This window comes from Sceloporus occidentalis, unplaced genomic scaffold (assembly GCF_023333645.1).
Source record: "Sceloporus occidentalis isolate IW3139 unplaced genomic scaffold, rSceOcc1.0.p SCAF_143, whole genome shotgun sequence".
NCBI classification, from domain to species: domain Eukaryota; kingdom Metazoa; phylum Chordata; class Lepidosauria; order Squamata; family Phrynosomatidae; genus Sceloporus; species Sceloporus occidentalis.
In genome coordinates, this window is record NW_028317123.1 from 690,421 (window position 1) to 713,059 (window position 22,639).

General features: G+C 39.8%; 4 protein-coding genes and 1 non-coding gene across 5 annotated transcripts; 4 read left to right on the forward strand and 1 right to left on the reverse strand.

Moving 5' to 3' along the window:
- Nucleotides 1-2,146: 2,146 nt before the first annotated feature.
- On the forward strand, nt 2,147-3,207 carry LOC149280935 (guanine nucleotide-binding protein G(I)/G(S)/G(O) subunit gamma-T2-like). The gene is made up of 2 exons (XM_089499907.1): nt 2,147-2,230; nt 3,082-3,207. The coding sequence occupies exons 1-2, from the start codon at nt 2,147-2,149 to the stop codon at nt 3,205-3,207; spliced, it is 210 nt and encodes a 69-aa protein (XP_089356033.1).
- Nucleotides 3,208-5,434: 2,227 nt separating this feature from the next.
- On the reverse strand, nt 5,435-5,506 carry TRNAQ-UUG (transfer RNA glutamine (anticodon UUG)). Its single transcript has one exon. It is a non-coding gene; the product is annotated as a tRNA-Gln (tRNA).
- A 1,606-nt stretch (nt 5,507-7,112) lies between these two features.
- Nucleotides 7,113-9,219, forward strand: LOC149280937 (lysozyme C-like). Its single transcript, XM_089499877.1, has 4 exons — nt 7,113-7,251; nt 8,042-8,191; nt 8,710-8,788; nt 9,159-9,219. The coding sequence occupies exons 1-4, from the start codon at nt 7,113-7,115 to the stop codon at nt 9,217-9,219; spliced, it is 429 nt and encodes a 142-aa protein (XP_089356003.1).
- A 521-nt stretch (nt 9,220-9,740) lies between these two features.
- LOC149280938 (sperm acrosome-associated protein 5-like) lies at nt 9,741-11,732 on the forward strand. Its single transcript, XM_089499908.1, has 4 exons — nt 9,741-9,867; nt 10,799-10,948; nt 11,296-11,374; nt 11,656-11,732. Exons 1-4 carry the CDS (start codon nt 9,741-9,743, stop codon nt 11,714-11,716), a joined length of 417 nt encoding a protein of 138 aa, XP_089356034.1. The 3' UTR covers nt 11,717-11,732.
- Nucleotides 11,733-16,429: 4,697 nt separating this feature from the next.
- On the forward strand, nt 16,430-19,540 carry LOC149280939 (transmembrane protein 98). The gene is made up of 6 exons (XM_089499966.1): nt 16,430-16,560; nt 16,877-17,008; nt 17,814-17,847; nt 18,422-18,537; nt 18,993-19,052; nt 19,333-19,540. The coding sequence occupies exons 1-6, from the start codon at nt 16,430-16,432 to the stop codon at nt 19,538-19,540; spliced, it is 681 nt and encodes a 226-aa protein (XP_089356092.1).
- Nucleotides 19,541-22,639: the final 3,099 nt, after the last annotated feature.

Below are 22,639 nucleotides of genomic sequence, written 5' to 3' on the forward strand. Positions count from 1 at the left end.
AACTTCTTGCACTACCGTGTATCAGCCACTAGGGGGCCATCAATTTACACTGAATGCTTGGCTTACCTAATTATGTTCGTTAATCACCTGATTGTGCCAGAAACATTGTAAAGTTCAATCAAACATATTTTATGGTGTAAACCTGCCAGTTTCAGTAAAATCACAGTCTGCAGAGTATTTTAATCAACGACTGTAGTTGGTTCCCGGCAATGCTGAACACTCAGCGTCAACTGGACGCTTTTCTAGATTTACTTAATTGCTGAATGACTTGATAGTTATGATAGTAGATTGTGTGCATTGGATATATGTTATTTGAAGTGGCTCTGCGTTGTAAAAGTTATGTTTGTAAGGATTTTCAGAGTGGAAATCTTCTATAGAATGTATCAGGCCCAGTGCCGGATTAACCATCCCATGACCCAGGGCAGTGCCACCAGCTCCCTTACTGCTGAGGTAGCGCAGCTCTCCATAGTGTCAGTGGGCTGGTTTGGGGAGATCAGTGATCTCCACTTTAGCCATCACATGGCGCAGTTGTGCTACATGTAGCCTGGTGGCCCAGGGAGGAGAATGTCTCCATGTTATGCAGCAGAAGGGCTGCCACCACCTGGACTTGCCGGCCTAGACCTAGTTGGCTTTGGCCGGAATCCGTCACTAATCAGGTCACCTCTGTTTGGGCTTCTAGCTGTGTGGCATACTTCACAACATTAGTAAATGCCAAGGAGGAACAAAGGGATTGGCAGCCAATCACATACCTCCGGAGTATCCATGTTTAAGATTCCCTCTTTGGGACCCAAATCCCTCTATACCTCTTTCCTGCCCCAATGTTCCTCAGAGTGTTAGCTGGGTATGAGGGTATCACAAGGTTCTACTAAGCAGTGATTGTTGATGTATACCCTGTCTTGGTTTTATTGAGTGAAAATAATCAAAAAGATGAAGTGAAACATGTCGACAGTTTCTTTGGATCACTTTATGCAAATCTTACTTTTTGATGTAAATGTACACATTCGTGTTCTGTAATTATTTTTCTTTGTGGCTGTGATATATCAGAATTGTGTGTCCAACAGCTAAACGACTGCAGTACTGCCTGGGGAAGGAAGCAGGATTTTTGCTTTCACTTCTCATTAGTCCGTATGACTCAATCATACTTTTGTTGAGTAGATGGAATTAAACCGATCATTTCATGTACCTAGTACAGCTAGAAGCCCCTGACATTTTTAATTTGCGTTCTTCCCTTTAATGGTTCTCAATTGTGCTAAATTTTAGCCAATTCTAGAAAACGTCCATAGACTGTATAAACGTATGTATGTATAATAAATTATATATATATATATATATGATTTCCAATTAGGTTTACGAAAGATTCACAGATCGGTAGACCTCCAGAATATGGGAATCTAAATATTTAATATTGTACATTAATTACATAATATCCAATTTATTTAAGAGAACCACTAAAAAAAATACATGTGCATTTACAGTAAAAAAACACTTAGAACATGCAGGCAACAACATTCCCTGTGGAGGAGACCCAAGACGTAGTTCAGACAGCATAAAAAAAAAAAGTATAAGTGCCCATATATAACATTTGTTGTTAAAGGGGCCATGTGTCCGACACAATGTTATGTATTTGATGTTAAATCACTCCGTATACTGTATATTCCTGTTGAGCTGTAAGCAGGCTAGACATTAAGACCTTTATCAGATTAGGATTAAAGAGGGATCCTCCATCTGTGGTCTTGTGGATCGTGGGAGGAATCAGACATTAGAGCAGACTGAGCTGGCCAAGAGCATCTCCTACAGAACATCTCCTGTTCTCCTGCGGAGCAATATATGTATGTATAAACTCTATCAATTTGTGGAGATTCAGGTATAGCCTTTAAAAAATCCTAAATCCAATTTCTGATATCCATTGAAAATTATTCCGGACCCCTCCACCAAGCATCTAAAATCTTGAAGATTACCCGAGTCTCTTTTTGATCTTTCCACACTTGATACTGGATCTCCTGCACGTCAGAGCCTTCAACTTCACGTGATCTTCAGGAATTCTTGACACAACATCAAACTTTTTCTCCTGGAGCATCCTACAAACCCTCCATTGGGGAAATCACACAAAGAGTGCCTACATAATACGTAGGACACTTACTGTGAGATGGCTCAGGACATGACAGAGAAGGATGTGCTGAAGATGGAGATCGAACAGTTAAGGAAGGAGATAAAGACAGAGAGAGTCCTGGTAATGTATCAAGACTATCTGATGGTTCCACGTTACTTCTTTGTTGTTGGTCATTAATTTGTTTTTCCCCCCCAATGTAATTGGTCAGGGTAATTCATCGTATTGTTTTATTCCCTAAACCAAAAGGGCTTTATTCAAAAAGTAGAAGTAGGCAGCTGTGGTGGAAGGAGAGCTGTGCTTTCGACTTCCATAATTCACAATGCATTCTATTGTCAATTTTAACGTTTCACTTCCCTTTCGTAACAGCGCCACGGAATCTGCCGGTGCTCTTTCCTTTGACTGTAATACATTGTAGACGAGGAACAGCTGATGGCGACCAGTTGGTTACCCCTGGTCTAATCAGTTTTTCAATGATTCTCATAAAAGAGCCCCAATAAGTACATTTCACGGACAGGTGGGTCAACCAGAACCTAAATGCCAAATGTATACTAAACCACAGAGCCAGCTGTGAAAAAAATAAAAAAACTACAAATCTCCTAAAAACACAAATTTGAGAAAATTCATATCTTCTAAAAGAACAGTAAACAAAATACAAAACGCATTTCCCTATAGAGAGAGTCCTTCTTATTGCTTCATATAATGGCTGCTGATCCTCGAAGGGCAAAATATAAACAGATTCAAGACTATGAAGAATGTAACCGTGGCGGGCATTTTTTTTTTTTTTTTTTTTTTAACGCCTGGAAAGAAAACAAGGGATTAAAATGTAATAAAACTGGAAGATTTATAAATCAAAGGCTTAGAATAAACATTATCGAACTCATCGTTGTTATAAAATAACAGGTTCTGTACGTTTCCCTTCTGTTTGGTTTGGATTATAGATTGTGATTAGTAATATGTATATGTTTCTGTAGGTTTCCAGATCGGCCCTGGAAATGAAAACCTATGTGGAATCTCTAGCAACAGAGGACCCCCTATTAAAAGGCGTTCCAGAGGACAAAAACCCCTTTAAAGAGAAGGGGGGATGCTGTTTATGCTGACAATGATCAGATAATTCATAGAGCGACGTCACAAAACTATAATCTCATTCCTCTTTCAAATAGTCAATATGGTTCTAAAATGTATCCTAATATTAAATATAGTGTAAAGTGTTAATGTGTCTTTTATATGTTTTTATCGGCCATTTATAAAGGCATCATGTATTTAAAGCTAATGTGAAAAAAATGTTTCTAAATGGCTTTAGAATGTTTTCATTGTGTGTGTAAATTGTGCAGAATTACATTTTTTAGAGCGCCGGCAGATTCTGTAACATTGTTACAAAAAAATACAGAAAATACAGAATGCCCCCCCCCTCAAAAATAATAAAATCAACAATATACAATTTAACAATAAAATAAACACGTGACGACATACCAGTAGGAACGTAGAAATCATATGAGACAGCGGATCGGCCCCATTCGGCCCCTGCCAGTTTTTCCCTGCTGTAAAGACGCAAACCATAGTCGTTTCTTGGTCTTGTCTGAGATTCAGGATAGAAGACAAGACGACTTCTACATTGAACTGATCTCTAGCGGTTGGTAGAAGTAACCGCTCTAGTTGAAAACATATTTTAGTGGTCATCACTCCAGCCATACAAAAAAAACATTGGAGAACCACTGTAATTTTTATATTAAATTAAATGCATCCTATTTTAAAATTAAATCAAAGTGAGAAATTCAAGTTGTCAACCACACAGCATTTGAATTGCGACAAACATTTATTTCACACTTAATTTCCTCCAACCTACCAAATTATTTTTGCTGTCAAAATATGAATTTCTTATAAACAATAAATAATGATAATAATAATGAAAATAATAATAATAATAATAATCAACTGGGTAGAGGGGGCTGATAATGCAGAAGGATCTGTTTGGGTTTTTTTTCTAGAAGTTTTCGGATTACAGAATCCCTCTTGCTAATCGCTCCTTTAAATCAGACTTCTGGGGCTAAATCCTGATACCCTGATATTAACCAAGTCCTTGCTAATCTGGTAGCAGCTGCTTACGCGTCCCGTCAAAAGCTGCGACTTATTTTCTAGCGTCTTGTGTTGAAAAAGGTCAGCCCCATGTAGGTCAAAATGACATCATTACAAGTGGTTGTATGGTCATATTACAGATGACATCCACTACTGTTCAAAAGCTTGGGGTCACTGGGCTGTTTTCATGGAAAACAAGGACATTTCTGGCTGTAACCTAATTGCAGGGGTTTCTAACGACCAATTAGCCTGTTAAACTTTAACTTGGATCAGGGAATACAACGTGCCATTGGAACACAGGAGTGATGGGAGTGATAAAGGGCCATTGGAACACAGGAGTGATGGGAGTGATAAAGGGCCATTGGGACGCAGGAGTGATGGGAGTGATAAAGGACCATTGGGACGCAGAGTTAAAAATAATCTCTCTTTTTGATCATTCGGAATTTACATTAAGAAACATAAGACACATACAAATGACCAGTAACCATGGATACGACTTAAAAACTACTAAACCACTAATTTAATTCCATAAGATTTCAATAATTGTATTAAATATAAAAAAGGTAATAGCAATTATTGTATACACAGCAGAAAATAGGGAGTAATTTCAGAGTTATTTAGCTAACATTGTGTATGGGGAATAAAGGAATAAAATGAAACATTTACCTTGCAAATTATTAAAAAACCACTATTTTGAAAGCTGTGAAGGGCCCTGTGATAATGAAGCAAATGCTGGGGGGCAAAATAAAGATGGGGAAGCCTTTGGCGGCAAATTTCGAGGAAGCTCTCAGCACAATCTGCACCACCCAGCCAATTGGGGATCACGTTACTACCGCAATGCATGCCGGGAGTTGTAGTTCAGCGTCTCTGTATTACCAGCATTCACGGGAACGGGATATGTGGTTAATGCGATGGTCCGTGAGGTGATTCAGCATATTGTGCGCCCGGAAACCGTCTATTACCCCGTCTAGAAGCGCAATGCACCCCGAAAAGCCCTCATCGCCACTGTTTGAGAAGGATGGTGGGCTTACCCAGCGTCCACCAATAAAAACGTGCGACATCGTAGATTGGCATCTGCCGCAGCCAATGAGCTGTAGGTAACGTTACAACACTTTGATCTGACTTATCACAGTTGTTATGCAATGTTACTGTGTGATTTACAGGCAAAGCTCGCTGTATGAAACGTTAGCTAATGATCTTAATTTATTTTGTCAAAAAAATAATAAATTCATTAATCCCTATAAAACGATGAGGTTCCACCGAGATTTGAACTCGGATCGCTGGATTCAAAGTCCAGAGTGCTAACCATTACACCATGGAACCAGTTAAGCGCGTAGTTGAGGCTGGCTATATCTTCAGTGATGTAATAGGACATTTATTGGAGAGCTGACTGTTAAAGTAGAACTATATATATATGTATATATATATATATATATACTGGTATATGTTTTCATGCGGCTGCATATTAGCTATTTCGATGTGTTCTCTTACCCAGGGTCCTTTCCAAGTTACTGCCTCTGGGTTGAAGAAAGGGTTAACCAGTCATAATATTAGTTATATAGTTACATGAGTTAAAAAAGAACAAAGTCCATCAGGTTTAGCCCTCTCAAATTCCAAGTCCTTTAGCCGACATTACCCCAAGAAAAAAAACACAAAAATCACTCTCAACACCCAAGAAAATTATTTTTTTTCCCCTGGATCTTTAACTATGCTGAAGTTAAATTGTTTTAACCCTGTACTAACTAGCCAGGCACCCAACCATTTTTATTAATTGAAACTGCTAAAACCACTTCACTTGGCAGTGCATTCCACAGCTTAACTGCCCCGACTGTAGAAAAACTTCTTCCCCTTACATTGAAAAAAATGCCTCCATGATGTGTCTAGTTTTTATGAACTGGTTTCCATAGTTGTCCTGCATATTCAAGATTAAGTCTTGCCAATTAAATATGGGAAGACAGGTGGAAAGTCTATAACCAGGTTCTCCTTAGTAGATATCCCCCATAGCTGGGAACTCTCCGGGTGAACGGCTGCTTCTCTGGGTCGCGTGAGTGGAGTTGTGGCACGCCCCACTCCCCACCCACTTCGGCAACATCAGTGGACCGCCCACTGAAGCAAGCAGGACTGCCCACCAACAACAGCAGGACCGCCCACCTGCAGCAGCGGGACCTCCAACCCAGCAAGGGTAGCCGGAGCTTAGAAAGTTTCCAGGTCTGGATATCCCATATAAGCCAACATTCAATTTATAATTCAAATTCTTGTCATTTTTTTATCCAGATGCATAATATTACATTTTTCTATGTTGAAATTTAACTGCAATTTTGCTGTTTAATCTCAGGCTTTTGTTTAAATTCCTCTACAGGGAGAGGGTATCTATTTCTGATTATTTGGAGCACCCATTGCCTGTAATGAGATAAAGGATGAAATGAAAATACGACTACGCGATATACAAATTCGGTAGAGACGGGGAACCCATTATATAGAAATGGGCTAGAACTGAACCTCAAGCTTGGCCACCAATGCAAGACTGGTCTTCTGTTCAACAATCATCACTCTGTTCTGTACTATGATGTCATCCTACAGCTTTTATTCTGTACAGAGACATCTAGAGACCCTGCAACAATGTTTTCATTTTGTTTGTCTCATTTAGGCAGAAGGCCACAATGTTTTGACCTTGTTGGTCCTAAAATAAATTGGTCGTGGTGATTAGCATTTCTCGGCATTTTATTTCCTTCTCATAAAAAAAGGGTACAAATTATTTTGGGATCCTGACATCATGGCCAGAGATATTGCAAAATAAAAAGTTCATTGCTCTGGTTTTTTTTTTTCATCAATAGGGGCAATGTCTGTTTGGTTACTTCTGCTTGCTATATTAGGGTTTCTGACAAAGCAGAACACAGTCGATGAACCTTTGGCTAGCAGAATAGCAGCAATGAAGGGCTTCTTTCTTCTTCTTCTTCTTCTTCTGCTGGCACCAGCGGGAAACTGCTGGGTTATCGACAAGTGTGCGTTGGCTCAGAAGCTGAAAGAAGGGGGTGTTATCGGCATCAAAAATTACAAATTAGAAGATTGTAAGTCTTTGTGTGAATTTGTTATTTCTGGCTGATGTCTTTGATTCTATTCAGCTCCAAAATCCAGATTTTTTTGTATTCTCTCTATAATTTTTACAGTCTTCATTTTGGACCTTTTTTTACCTTTTTCCCTCTATTGTTGCTTTTATTATATTTCTACTTTTCTACATAGTTATTCACAGCCCTATAACAAGCCTTGTTAGCCTTAATTCTGCAATCCATCTGTTGATTGCAGTTTCTCTCCCTCTTGCCCCAGACCATGCATGGCAAATGCATATTGAGATCATCTGTTTAGTAGAGCAGACTGACAGATACATTAAGGTACAGGATCCATAAGAATAGAGGGACTTGCGAGTAATTACCGGTATTTCGGAGGACTTAAAGGTAAGCAGGCAATGCAACAAAGTGTCGGAAAAGGCGTTGCAGGGTGCTGGGGTGTATGGCAAGTGGCATAAATAGCAGGAACTTTACAGATCTCTGGTCAGACCTCACCTAGAGGATTGGGTATAGTTCTGGAGACCCCAATATGTAGAGATTGGAGGAAAGAAGACAGAGAAGAGATATAATAGGAATATTTAAATTCTTAAAGGGTTTTTAAAAAAGTACAGAAGGGGAGTTTATTTCAAAGGAAGAGAAATGTTAGAACACGAGACCATAATCTAAAATTAGAGTATCAGAGTTTTTTTCAGGAAATTAAATTCTCGAGATATTGCGAAACAGCTGTTTATTGCACATTTATTGTTTTTTTTTCTGTTTTCCCTTGAACTGTTTTATATTTTTCCACCTGTAGATTTATGCTTGGCCCACTATGCTAGTGGCTACGACACATCGATGCATACTAGCCGTACGGAGTATGGCATCTTCCAGATCAACAGCTTCTGGTGGTGTACTGACGGAAAGACTATCGGACGCAAGAACATATGCGGAATGCGCTGCTCAGGTAATACGTGACAGGTGGCGTGCGAGTCCCCTGCTCATGTATATTACATAAAAAAGAGCTGAAAATCACCTCCCTTCCCCAGCCCCATCTGCAGTGAAGTGGGGGGAATATAAAATAATTATGTTTTGGGGGGTATAGAGCCCACTTACACTCCCATCCTGTTCTCAGTGGCATCGGGGGGGGGGTTGAAACATGAGAAATACTCCATGATGTCCATCTCCTGCCCGTTGGGATGGGGACAGCATGGACAGTAAAAAACGCTTATCACTCGACTTTTTAGTGAATGGACCCAAAAGACTGTAAATAAAAAAAGTTCTAAGGAGTTCTCACTAACCCTAGGAGCTCCCAACAAATGGACCATAGATAATTAGGGCCACTTTTATTATTCTGGTGATCCTCACACTTTATGACCCATCGGGTGTTTATGAAGAACATCTGACAAGTCTAAGAATCTAAGAAAACAGTGACAAGTCAATATATGGAGTAACGAATTGTTATGTGTTTTATTTCTTTGTTAGATCTGTTGGATAAAGACGTCACAAATGACATAAGATGTCTTAATAGGATTGTAAGAGAACCCAAAGGACTGGAATCTTGGTAGGTGCCGCTTACCCATTAAAAAAAGTATTAGCCCTGACTCCTTATCACACTGCCTCTAGTAAACACTAGAGTGGCTCAGTCTTAATCACCCAGTTGGAGACCCTGACTAATGAAAGTCAATGGACCAACTTCATTAGCGTTGCCGTGAAGCAGCAGCTCAGTGTGGTGTTTGAGTAGGAAAGGCTCCCAAAATATCACATGACCGACAACAATGGCTGCCTCCAGGTCTGGAGATAAAGGGAGTTTATTGGAACAACAACTTACGAGGGTGGCTAATAGGAAACCCATCGAACCTCTTATAATTCCACTGTTAGCTTTTCCGTATTGTTCCATTCTCTTTATTTTGTCTTTATGTTTTCTTTTCCAGGGTTCCTTGGGAAGTTTCCTGTAAAGGAAAAGACTTAAGCAGTTTTTCCGTTGGATGTTAACTGGGAACCTGCTAAAAAAACTGAAAATAGATAAATTGTGTTTCAATTGACTTCTCTGCCCGTGCTTTCCTTATACCAATAAATGTGATCCTTGGCAAATGGTTTCCAATTCAGAATTTTGAGGAGTTCGGGGGGGGGGGTGGCATGTGGTGGGTTGTATGGCTGGTTAATTAGCACAGTTTGTTGATGATGTCATGCGTGGATATGGCCGTGAGGTCACTTTTTTTACACTGAACTAGCACGGCGATTACGAATATGTCACATATATATACTATATACTATATATATAATAACAAGAACAAAGACGTGAAGTTACATTGATTTGAACGTTAAAAATAATACTTCCTTAAGTTTGTTTGATGGCTACAGCAATTATTTCTCAATCCCAAGAATTCCATCCATCGCTCCACCTATTATTTTTATTATGACGTAGGTAGTTTTCTTATTTTCGCATTCCGTATGATTCATCGTTGCCTACAAAACCAGACGAGGAACAACCCGGTTCATTCAGTATCGGAACAATGATCGTCCGCTTGATGCTTGTGCTTCTTACCTTGGCCACCCAAACGTGGTCAATGGATAGGTGTGCGTTGGTGAATAAACTGAGGGAGGCCAATCTGACAGTGAAAGGCTACACCGTGGAAGACTGTAAGTGTTTTCTATGTTTTTTTTGTTTGTTTTTTTTTACTCAATTTAATGTGTTACATTTCTTTCCGCTCCCCCTCCCCCCCCAATACAAATACTTAAAACATTTATAAAGTTGATAAAGGAAATGTGACATAAACCAGGATCTTCTTAGCTCGGCAGTCTGAATGTAGTCAGCTTTGTGGCCAGGGTCGCCGCTGGCTGAATCCCTTGTGAGCTGGACAGTGCTGTTGATAGAGACGGTGGTTTCAGTTAGAAATGCTCAGGCCCGCTTCACCTGGCAGACTTACCACCCAGCTAGAGACAGAGGGGGTAAACTAAATAGGAATCCGTCTGCACTGACCACAGACTGGGGATGTTTAAGGTAGTTTCAGTAAACCCTTTACCGAAAAGATCTATCTTCTCGAGTCTTTTTTCAGATGAAGAATACTTTTTACTTTGAGATCCCTGTTAAGGGAATCATATAAAATCATATAAAATCATATAAAATCTTTCACCCCAAACCAACTCAGACACTCACTTGGCCTTTTTTTTGTTGACTTCTAGTCCAGCTTTTATACGTTAATAATAACACCATTTTATTAAAATTAATGTGGCAGGTGTGCCGTGGCCAACATACAGTTCCAAAGCCAAATGGTTACTCAATGTCACTCCATGTCTAGATATTTGTATTTGGTAATTTGTTCTGCATCACGGACATCCTAAGAGATTTGGAGAAGAAGACATGAGTTGGCAAAAAAGCTTGATGGAAGCCAAATAGGAGATATGGTAGAAGTTCATATGGGAGATTAATGATGGGAAGGGCTTGGGTTCTTGAGAGAAGGGTTGAGGCACAAAAATAGTTTTCTATGTTTTTTTTTTTTTTTATATCTTTTCGTTCATGTTTCTCTCTGGTTCTGTTAACCATGCGTCCCTGCTCTGTCTTCATCTACAGACACATGCATGGCATACTATATTAGTCGATACGATACATCACTTCACGTGAGTCGTTCGGAGTACGGTGTCTTCCAGATCAACAGCTACTGGTGGTGCTATGATGGGGAGACCGCGGGACGCAAGAACTTGTGTGGATTAGATTGTACAAGTAATAATGGGCTTTCTTCATTTGGAGGGGGATTTCATAATGGGGGAGATAATGGAAACATTTGTGACGGGAAGATAATTTGATCTATCACAGAAGAGGCGATGGCAGCGTTCAGATACAAAAGTATAGGACACCTTTACCATGCGCACAAACGGTGTATCCCCTTGTGCTTAGCTGATGAGGTCATAACCAATTTCACAAATGACATCATCAAGTTTTATACTGATTATAAGAAGCAGGTGACCTAGTTGGTGACCTTTCTTTATGTTGCAGTAATGTATAGATTAATACATTGGCTATCTTTTTTTCATCGTGTACTGTTATTGTCATATATCGTCTACTTTTAGAATTATTGGACGCTGATATTGAAGACGATATAAAATGCCTCGAACGGATTGTGTCGGACCCCAATGGATTGTCAGCTTGGTGGGTAAATTTGCAATTAAAAACACAAACCTTTAAATAAATTTGATCAGATTTCTCTTTTGATGTTACGAGGAATTTACAGTGATTCCGTTAGTTGTTTGTTGACATTATGTTGTATTATATAGAATTTATTGTTATTATTATTATTTTTGTGAAATTCATTCTAATGGCAAAATATTTTGAATAAACATTATATTATGGGGCAAAAAACTACAACTTTAAAGTGCTGCATTTAAAAGAAATTTAATTTAAAGTTATTTTTTTCCTTCTTTTTTTTTTAGGAGCGATTGGGAAAAAAACTGTGAAGGAAAAGATTTAAGCAATTTTACGGCTGGATGCTGATGACCGAAAACAATGCAATGATATATTAAATAATTAAATAAATAATCTAACCGTACTTAGAGGAACGCAAATTGTCATCGATATAAAACTCCAAGTTATTAAACATAAATAAAATACATGATATGTGTCGTGTTTATTTAATGTGTGGTATTAACTGTAAGCATTCCGACATTCTATACTCCAGCAACACAGATAACACAGTCACGCTTTACGGCTGTTGTTGCCATAGGAACAATTGACCCTTCAAAGTGCCATATGGGCTAGCATTGTGTTACAGTAATGTAGTTTAGCATTGAAGTAACTCTAGCACTTGCAGTTTAGTAAATAGACCTGTGTGGTAATGAAAGTCTATGGAAGGACGGACTTCATTAGCATCGCCATAAAGCATCAGCTCAGTGTGGGGTTTGAGTCAGGAAATGCAACTTAAATATCACATGACTGACAACAATGGCGGCCTCCAGGTCTGCAGATAAATGCTCTTTATTAGAACTAAATGAGATAAAACTAGGTTTTAACCCTTAACTGTGACCCCTACTATTCTATGGAGCCCCTCTTAAAGCTCTACACCCCATAGTCAGTGCAGTGAAACTGTTTAAAATGAGAATACAATTTTAGCATTTTTTTCCTACATATTGTTCATAATATAGTTATCAAACCTATCAATAAATGCATAAAATTATAATATACTGAGTTTAGATTTTACAAAGAAAAAATAAATAAAAAAAAATAAAAAAATAGTTTATCTAAATTGCGGTTCAGAACACACTAATCCCATAATGCAGCAGGGCTCCAGACTCCGTAATCTGTCAGAATGGAATGCGTTTCCAACTCCCAGTCCCAGATAAAGACAGGAATGTGGGAATGGAGGAGAGAGAGAACAAAAAGGTAAGCTCTGGACTTTTACCGTTTTTTTGCGAGTCCGTGTGTGTAACGTAACGGAATAAAACCGGTTTTATTAGACGATTCTACCTCTCTTATTACTGAAAGAAGAGAAAAGACATAGAATTTATTAAACGTGCTGAAATCTCACAGCCTACTTTGTTTATAGGGGGAGGGTGGAAGGTTAACTGGAAAAGGGACGTTCTGGCTGCACAATGGGAAGGCTGGATGTGTGCGAGTCCATGCGATGCTGCTTCACCTTCATTTTACCCAAGAAGAAAACTCTAAATTACAGTTACACGTATTAAAAATGTGTATTTCTGCCCAAACTTCCCCGTATTATAATCTGAGACAGAGGATTCACCTCCCTATAACCTATATCAACGACAGATATTCATTATATCCTTTCCTTACATATAAACCCTCCCTATAACTCCTCCCATTACTCCATATAACCCCTCCCTATAACTCCTCCCATTACTCCATATAAACCCTCCCTATAACCCCTCCCATTACTCCATATAACCCCTCCCTATAACCCCCCCATTACTCCATATAACCCCTCCCTATAACTCCTCCCCTTACTCCATATAAACCCTCCCTATAACTCCTCCCCTTAGTCCATATAACTCCTCCTATTACATAAACGGTCACTTTTATTTGGATTTACTAGTCTTGTGTCGTTTTGAAAAAATTATTTGCTTTTTCTATACACATATTGGATAGAAGCAGTGAATCTGCCAGCAGATCGGCCCCTTTCGGCCCATCTCTACCTGTTTAAACCCCCTTACTGTATTAATCTCTACCACTTTTGCTGGTAGACCATTCCATGTACCCACCACCCTTTCAAAAGTAAAGTAAAATGTCCTTCTATTTCGTAACCCCCATTTTGGGAAGTATACAGTATACACGCAGTACGCTGGTCTGATAATAGTCATTTTTTCTCCTTAAATTGCCTTCATTAGGGAAAAATCCCACGGGAATGTTAATCCTATTACCCGCTTAAGATTTCTGCTGGTTGTTGCCAAGAACCTAAACAGATTTTTGTTAAATATATTCCGCTGAGAAATAAAACAAAATACAAAAAACTTCCCAGAATAAAAAAAATAATTAAAACACAAGTGGTTACCCTGAAATATATGAGTGCATAAAATGAGTGAATGTGCCCGATCGTCTCATTGGCTCGTCGACGTCAGCGACATCACATGACTCGAGACAAGATTTAGGACTTAAACAACCCTACACATGCACTCTCAGTTCCATACCTCCCTACAGGCCTGGTTTTTTTTTTGCAGGACAGTCCTTGTTTTTGGGGAACTGCCCCCGGCGTCCCCAGTAGCTGCCCCACTGCCCCTCTTTTGTGGGGAGGGTTGGAGAGATCCTCTGATCACCCCCGACCGGCCCAGGGAGGTGAATAACGCAATTAAGACCTCCGCTGCAGCCCCCACCCGCCACCTCACTGCACTAGTGTCACAAAGTGGCTTTTTAGGCCACACCTGTTGCCCCGCCCTCTGGGGCAGTGTTTCCCATTTTCACGCCCCTTGACACAGGGGGTCCCCATTCGAACACCTTAAATGTTGGGGGGGGTGCAAGTCAATATTTGGAATAGCCAAAGACACTGTTTAGGGGTGTGGCTTTGGTGTGGGTGTGGCTTTACCAAAGCTTTTATGTGACTTTGTGATCTGTTGCTAGCTTTTACGTTGAATAAAGATGTGTTTTTATTTACATAACTTTATTTATAAACATTTTATGTTGTTTATATATATTTATACCTAATTGTTACATTTAGGTGATAGAAAGTGCTGTATTTTAAGGGGGGGGGGATCATTTAAAGAGAATCACTAATGGGGACTCCAAGGAGATCTGATAGAAGGAACACAAAAAGGATCCATCCCAAAGATCTGATTTCATGTTGTCACAATTAAGAATTTGGAAATTCAGAGCTTAATAATGGACGGTATTATTTATACTGGGGAAATTAATGTGGCAAAACCGGTTTCCCTGGATTATGTTTTAACTAAGGTTGGGTCGCCCTTAAGGTGTGTCGGTTCTCGGCATTCATTATGTCATCGGGATTTACCTGAATGGATGGCATAGAAACATAGACTTTGCCAGCAGATCGGCCCCGTTCGGCCCCCGTCTATTCTGCCCGTCTCAATCACTGATCATTGGTCTCGTCTTAGATTCAGCAGCCGTATGCCTAATCCCATGCACTGTATTACCTTCTACCACTTCTGCTGGGAGGCTGTTCCACTTATCTACCACCTTCTCAGTAAAGTAAAACTTCATTATGTTACATCTAAGCCTCCGACCCTCTAGTTTAAATAACTGAAATTGTAAAAATTATGAATTTCCTAAAAAAAAAAAAGGACATCCCCCCCCCGAAAAAAATATTTAGATGTTGCCGTATTGTGTGTTTCCAGTATTAGCAGAAATATAATATTAAAGGGGCTGTAAACGCAGGGGCCAAACGGTTCAGCTGCATTGCAGCGAACGCCCCATATTAGAAGTCTGTTAATGATTTGGGAAAAGACAAACGCAAGGTAAGAATTGTTTACCCACGTCTCCAGCAGGCCTACGCGGAAGTGATTGCCGAGCAAACTCAACCTCCATGTCTAATTCTAGGTAAGAACATTTACATTTATTTTATCGTGAATAAGAGCAAATAATAAATCCTATTTCATCTCCGAACGTCCCCGGAACCATCTGAAGTTTAAAGATAAATTCCACCTTAAAGATAACCGGATTGGTTACTGAGAAAGACATTCATACACGTCGTCGATTCAAATGAATGTCATTATTATGTATTTATTGTTATACGAGTTACAGTTCAAAAGTTTGGGGTCACTTACAAATGTCCTTGTTTTTGAAATAACAGCAAATAGTTGTCCACTTAGTAACATGAAATGGATCAGAAATCCAGCGCAGACGGGGTTAATGTTGTAAATGACTACTGTATCTGGAAACTGATGATTTTTAATGGAATCTCTTCATAGGCATTCAGAGGCCTTTTATCACTCCCATCACTCCTGTGTTCCAATGGCCCTTTATCACTCCCATCACTCCTGTCTTCCAACGGCCCTTTATCACTTCCATCACCCCTGTCTTCCAACGGCCCTTTATCACTCCCATCACTCCTGTCTTCCAATGGCCCTTTATCACTCCCATCACTCCTGTCTTCCAATGGCACGTCGCTGATCCAAGTTTACGTTTAAAAGGCTAATTAATGGTTACAAAACCCTTTTGCAATTATGTTACAGCCAGAAATGTCCTTGTTTTCCATGAAAACAGCTCCGTGACCTTTGAAGAGTAGCGGATACTTTTGGATAACATATATATTTATAAATGAAAATGCTTAAAATGTTGATACATAATGTATACATATTACCGCATGAGATATGCATATATACAGATGTACATGTAAGCATCCGTTATGTTTATATAACAGCATATAATTTACCATAAACACACAGATGTAAATACTAATAGATAGATAGATAGAAAGAAGGATAGATACATAGATAGAATGAAAGATAAATAGATAGATAGATGATAGATGGATAGAGAAATAGATGGATAGAGGGATATTTCCAGCCTTTAGCATCGTGTTTATATGAAGAACATGGGAGCGTTTTATTAAACAATTGAAATGCTAAAGGATTATTTGATGTGGAGATTACGGGATGATGTGATATACCGTATTCTTATAGGAGGATGATTCCCTCATGTTAATAAACCTGTTACTTTTACGTGAGTTTCCTAATTCCCGAACGTCCTTATTTTCAGATGATCTCCCTTTACTGCCCGTGAACCGCCTGATCGCCCGCTAGAGAAATGGAGACTGTGGTCATTGTGGCTATCGGTGTCCTGGCCACCATATTTTTAGCTTCTTTTGTGGCTCTGGTTGTGGTCTGCAGACAGCGATACTGCCGTACGAAGAACCTACTTACACATTATAACAACAAGTAAGTGGGGCCTAAATATACCATACCTCCCAACTGTCTCGCTTTGTGCCGGGCAGTCCACTCTATCCCGCCGAACTCTACCTCTGTCCCAAAGAGCTCATCAGAACCGCATTTCCCCAGTCCGGTCCTGGCTCACCCTGCTTTGTTATGGGAAGGAACCTGATCATCCGTACCAAGCTGCCCCACCACCCCACAACAGATTTTAGTCCAAACCCTAAGAATTTTAGTAAATGTAATATATATATATATATACAGTATTTCTTACATATAAACTGAGCACGAACATTCGAAGAAGATTCTGATTTTTATTTTGAAGGCCGACAGTGGATTTAATTGGAGCGATGGAAACTCAGTCTGAGCCATCGGAGTTGGAGCTGGATGATGTCGTCATCACAAACCCTCAGATAGAGGCAATCCTCGAAGATGAAGATTGGATTGAAGATGCCTCGTAATTTATCAGATATTTTCTTTCTGTTTTTGTGTTATTTATTATGTGTGATTCCCGGGAGGCTGTTCCACTTATCTACCACCCTCTTAGTACAGTTAAACATCACGCTCTCGCTTTGTAGCATAGCTCTGCTTCTGCTGGGTTTAACGTTGCACTGAGTATTCTGACCACAAGGTGGCGCCAAAGACCATCGGCAGTTTCTCTATATCAGGGTATATAGCCTGGAAAGGCATGATAGGAATTGTAGTCCATCAACAGCTACAGGTGAAAAGTTTCTGATTACTTTTACTATGGAATCTTTCGGAGATATATAATCAAATACTATAAAAAAAAAATCAAACATGGCCAAATTAATTGTATTAAAAATCTTTTTTCCTGAATTAGTCACATTTATTGCTATTTATAGAACTTAACATAAGTCACTGCATGAAAAGATCATCTAGAAATACATAAATAATACTAAAAATGGCACATGCCCTAATTAAACTAAATATATTAAGCATTATTATTTATTGATTTATATAGTGCCATCATAGTCCGTAGCGCTGTACAATGGGTAGACAGGACATAAAAAGTAGTATAACAACAATTTGACTTAGAAAGACAACAGATGAGGAGGGTCCTGTTCAAAAGAGCTTACAATCTTACAATCTATAAAAATCAGAAAGTTTTTTGTATATTTCAATGCAATCATTGTAAGAAATATAACTATTTGTACCCAAATATATATATATATTTGGATACAAATAGTTATATTTCTTACAGAATTTTGTTATTTCTTACCATTTATGTTTTATTTCATTAGGGGGCTGGTCTCACACTGCATCTCCATTCTAAAGGTAGGAATGCTTTGGTCGAAATAAGTCTCTCATTTATATGACTTGGATGATAGGGATTTTAGTCACGCAGTGGTCTGTTCACTAAGAAGTCGAGTGCTTGAATTACAGGAGAACTCGACTGGCCTGACTCGACTTAGGTTGCATGCACATATTCACTGAAGTAAGAGCTGTTTGAGAATCCAGGCAACTTTGACTTGTACGAGTTCCAGGCAAGGACATGCAAGTTAAAATAAAAGTTGGTATAAACTCACAGTTTAGCGAATAGACCCCAATGTCCTACTAGACCAAACAACACAACAGGCAAGAAGCAACTTAGTTGACCCATATCCAGGCCCGGACTGGCTATCTGGCACATCAGGCAAATACCAGGTGGGCCGCTGTCCATCAGCGACCCAAACTTGCCTTTTTTGGCTGGATATGCCCGAAAATCCTAAGTAATTAGGCAGCTGCTGGCATTACACCCCTGTCAGGTACCAGACCGACTTCTACATATTGGGGGCAGGTTGGAATCTATAAATAGAGAATATATTGATAAAAATATAAATGCTATGATTCTAAATGTTTTTTTTTCCAGATATGCCATACCCTGACGGAGAAGCTGGTCGCTATGACCATGGGATCTGGCGCCAAGATGAAATCCTCATCAAGCCTAAGCGACATTATTATTGTTGCAAAGAGAATCAGTCCAAGGTAAGCCATTTTCTTTGGCAAGTGATAGAGAAGCATATTTAACAAACTTTAAGCAGTTTTAATAAAAAAAAAGCAAAAACAAAAAACCACATCTACCATAATATTACATACTCCATATGTTCTCCGGCTGCACTAAGTGCATTACCCTATGTGTCCTGATGATGGCGTCTAACATGCGTTTCTTTGTTTACCTCCAGAACAAATGAGATTTATTGCTGTGTGGGGGAGTGGGCGGGAAGTAGGCAGGAAGTGGGCGTGGCCAAACACAACTTCCTTGTCAAAGGAAAAAATAAATTGACTTGGAGACCCAGGCAAGCAGAGCTTCACCCGGAGACTCCGGGTCCCACCCAGAGAGTTATTTCGTCTGATTTTATGAGATAAATGTGAGAAGCCCATATGAATTATATGAATTATAAATTGAAAGTTACCTTTACCGTTATCTGTTTTGATTACAGAGTTGATGATGTGGTCCGTTCCATGTATCCTCCTCTGGATCCTAAACTGCTTGATGCTAGGTGTGTATTTTACCCCCCGTACCTCGTATCGGCCCCAATATCAAAAGATGCTCAATAACGGAAAAGATGAATTCTTTCTATGGCTCTTTGAAGAAAATTAGTTTATTGGAGTTATTTAGAAGACATTCTAACAAATCGAGGCGCTATTCTACCCCCCTGTAATGCAGGACTCAGCTTTCATTGGGTAGAATAGTCCCTTCAAACCTTTAGATCGAAGAGCACAGTTTTTTGATCGATTTGCGGGTTTAATTACATCAGTTCTGTAAAATTTGTTTTTCAGAACCACTGCCCTCCTTCTCTCCGTCAGTCATCTTGTGCTGGTGACCAAAAACGCTTGTCACTTGACCGTCGGGATGGACTGGATCGACCAATCAATGTCTGCCGCCGAGGAGCACATGACCGTCCTAAGGGAAGCCGCCTTAGCCGCTGAGCCCGAGCGAGTGATCCCAGGAGCTGACAATTTCTTGCAAGAGCAATCTACAATTTAATGGCCTTTGGTTTTTTTTGTAAAGAAGGAACATTTCAGATAATTGGATCGCATGTATATATTCAGAGAAACTCTCCTGATTCTCTGAGATTAAGCTCCTGTCCCTACTATCCTCATTCTAAGCGAGTGACGTTTTTTGTGAATTTATTATACTTAATGGCATAATGACAATCAATGTCGATTTATCCGTCATGCCAGGTGAAACTTCTGTGATGTTCTAATGACTTCTACTTTATAATTGTATTGCATGTTGAGTTTTACTTCTAGCTACGTAGATTCTGCCATCTTGAGTAATTATTGGCCTAAGTTAACCTCTGTCTGTCTTTTAACATTTTTATTTTTTTGTTGCTTTTGTAATACACACAAACTATTTATAGTTTATTTTATTTTAACAAAATATACTTTGTATTGCAACTTTAATAAGTCATGATTTAGGAGCTGCTGGACATCAGTTGTATCATCACAAATGGGCCATATATATATATATATATATATATAAAAATATATATATATATATATATATATATATATACACATTACCCTCAAAAGTTTGGGGTCACTTAGAGATGTCCTTGTTTTTGAAAGAAAAGCAAATTTTGTCCAGTAAGACAACATGAAATGGATCCGAAATCCAGCACTGATGGGGTTAATGTTGTAAATGACTATTGTAGCTGGAAACGGCTGATTTTTAATGGAATATCTTCATAGGCGTACTTTATCACTCCCATCACTCCTGTGTTCCAATGGCCCTTTATCACACCCATCACTCCTGTGTTCCAATGGTCCTTTATCACTCCCATCACTCCTGTGTTCCAATGGCCCTTTATCACTCCCATCACTCCTGTCTTCCAATGGCCCTTTATCACTCCCATCACTCTTGTGTTCCAATGGCCCTTTATTACTCCCATCACTCCTGTGTTCCAATGGCCCTTTATCACTCCCATCACTCCTGGGTTCCAATAGCACGTTGTTTTTGCTGATCCAATTTTTAGTTTAAGAGGCTAATTGTTGGTTAGAAAACTCTTTTGCAATTATTTTACAGACAGAAATGTCCTTGTTTTCCATGAAAACAGCTCAGTGACCCCAAACTCTTGAACCGTAGAATATATATATATAGTGACATATTCTGGCCTAGAGGGAATTAGCCCCCCTGCAGCATGACAGGGCTCCCTGAAACTCCACAAATAAATGAGCCGGTTAAAAGAGAGATCAACAATCTCCCCAACCTGCCCATTTAAAGGTTCCGCTCCGCACTTCCTTTATAAGTGGGGCGCCGAGATATGACATCATATCACAACGCCCAAGAAGTACGGACATCAGAGCGCAGAGGGCAGCAGGCATGGCTGCTGAAGGTAAATACAACACTATATATATAATTTTTGGGGTGCACTGTGGTAAGCTCCAACCAATATCTACTAGTGCCATTTGTGTTAGAGTTGGTCATTCACAAAGGAGGGGAGTTCGGGGCATCGGCACCTTTGCCTAAGTCTGCTGTGGTCCAAAGCGACTGTCATAGGAGTCCTACCCGTAGTCAGCCGGTGGATTAGGTCTCTTTGCCCCATAACTGGCAGGTGTCCGCTCGCCTTGTAAAAGCCTTTCATAACTGCACCTCACCTAGTACTGACATACGCCAAGCATTTTTGTAATAAAATGTCAATTTCTACATAATAAACCTCTCCTTTTACTAAATCTTGCTTTATTTATTTAAACTCAGCATTGGGAGGCTTTTCCACTTATCTACCACCCTCTTTCAAGGGTTTTCAACCAAAAAACAAGCGATTTCAATGCATTCTTGCATTCAGAAACATTATATTTCTGGGCATTAACTGGCTGTATCCTCCCTACTGAAACATACCGCTTGGCATTGCTTCTGTGGAGCTTTAACACAGATGTCAATGGGGGGGGACTCAAGCAATGGTTCTCTATAGAGATATTACCACATAGACCCAGACTGTCTATTCCTATTACTACAAACAAATACCTCCCCTCTCATCCTGCAACGGAATCTGAATAAACCATTTGTTACCAAGGACACCAAAAATTGGATGTTTTTTTAGTTTATTTAAGTTGTCAGCGTTTGCTGGATCTGGTGCCGCTGACGCGGGTGTCTGGTGACACCGTACAGACCAGCTGCGGCAGTGGGATTCCAAACTGTATGTTCTCCCACAGCAGGTTGAAAGCAAATGGTTCCTGATGATGTCCATGAGAAGATCTTGAACTCGCCCTTTGGGTGCTAGAGAAAGAGAACCCACGGAACAGATTCTGATCTCGTGACCCAAAGGGGACTCCTGGAACCTCAGAAGAAGGTGAAAACGGTTCCTCCTGTGACAATGTCAGCAAAAAACTCTCCGGAGATGGTGGGAGGAAGAAGAACGGGGGAACTACTCTTCCCACCTCAAGGAAGCGGATATTGGGAGCTTCTTTCAGCCTCCTGGAGGGTTTCTTGCACAGCGTCGTCTCTATAAGGTCTTTGGTCTCAGGGCTGAGATGATCTGGGTACAGCGGTGTGTCCTCGATGACCGATCTGGCCACCTCTTTAATGTCTGTCCCTCAGTAGAATGGGATGTCTCCTGTGGCCATCTCATCCCGTAGGCCCACCAGTCTACAGAGGCATTGTACCTCTTACCTTGGTGCATTTCCGGGGCTATGTTTCCCATCTGAGGCTCTGCTTTGCATTTGATCTTGTGTAAAAAAACCCCACTTCATCTTAAAAGTCCTGTTCCACCAGCCCTGTTTATCTGTTTAATAAAATCAGTGAGCCGGCCATATATTATGTATAGGTTAATCTGTGAGTTGGCCCTGTATTATGTAGTAAATCTGTGAGCCAGCCTTGTGTAATGTATAGGTAAATCCGTGAGCTGGCCCTGTATAATGTATAGATAAAAATTTGTGAGCCAGCCCCTGTATAATGTATAGGTAAATCTGTGAGCCAGCCCTGAATAATCTATAGGCAAAACCCGGAGCCGGACCTGTATAATGTATCGTTAAATATCTGTGAGCCGGCCCTCTATAAAGTATAGTTAAATCCGCGAGCCGGCCCTGTATAATGTATAAGTAAATCAGTTGCCTTGTATATGAAATGTATGTCCTGGAATAAGTG

Coding starts and splice junctions, on each gene's coding strand:
- LOC149280935 (XM_089499907.1), top strand. CDS start 2,147: ATGGCTCAGGACATGACAGAGAAGGATGTGCTGAAGATGGAGATCGAA. Junction 2,231..3,081: donor TAAAGACAGAGAGAGTCCTG/GTAATGTATCAA, acceptor ATGTTTCTGTAG/GTTTCCAGATCGGCCCTGGA.
- LOC149280939 (XM_089499966.1), top strand. CDS start 16,430: ATGGAGACTGTGGTCATTGTGGCTATCGGTGTCCTGGCCACCATATTT. Junction 18,538..18,992: donor GCAAAGAGAATCAGTCCAAG/GTAAGCCATTTT, acceptor TTTTGATTACAG/AGTTGATGATGTGGTCCGTT. Junction 19,053..19,332: donor CCTAAACTGCTTGATGCTAG/GTGTGTATTTTA, acceptor TTTGTTTTTCAG/AACCACTGCCCTCCTTCTCT.
- LOC149280937 (XM_089499877.1), top strand. CDS start 7,113: ATGAAGGGCTTCTTTCTTCTTCTTCTTCTTCTTCTGCTGGCACCAGCG. Junction 7,252..8,041: donor AAATTACAAATTAGAAGATT/GTAAGTCTTTGT, acceptor TTCCACCTGTAG/ATTTATGCTTGGCCCACTAT. Junction 8,192..8,709: donor ATGCGGAATGCGCTGCTCAG/GTAATACGTGAC, acceptor TTTCTTTGTTAG/ATCTGTTGGATAAAGACGTC.
- LOC149280938 (XM_089499908.1), top strand. CDS start 9,741: ATGATCGTCCGCTTGATGCTTGTGCTTCTTACCTTGGCCACCCAAACG. Junction 10,949..11,295: donor GTGTGGATTAGATTGTACAA/GTAATAATGGGC, acceptor GTCTACTTTTAG/AATTATTGGACGCTGATATT. Junction 11,375..11,655: donor CCCAATGGATTGTCAGCTTG/GTGGGTAAATTT, acceptor TTTTTTTTTTAG/GAGCGATTGGGAAAAAAACT.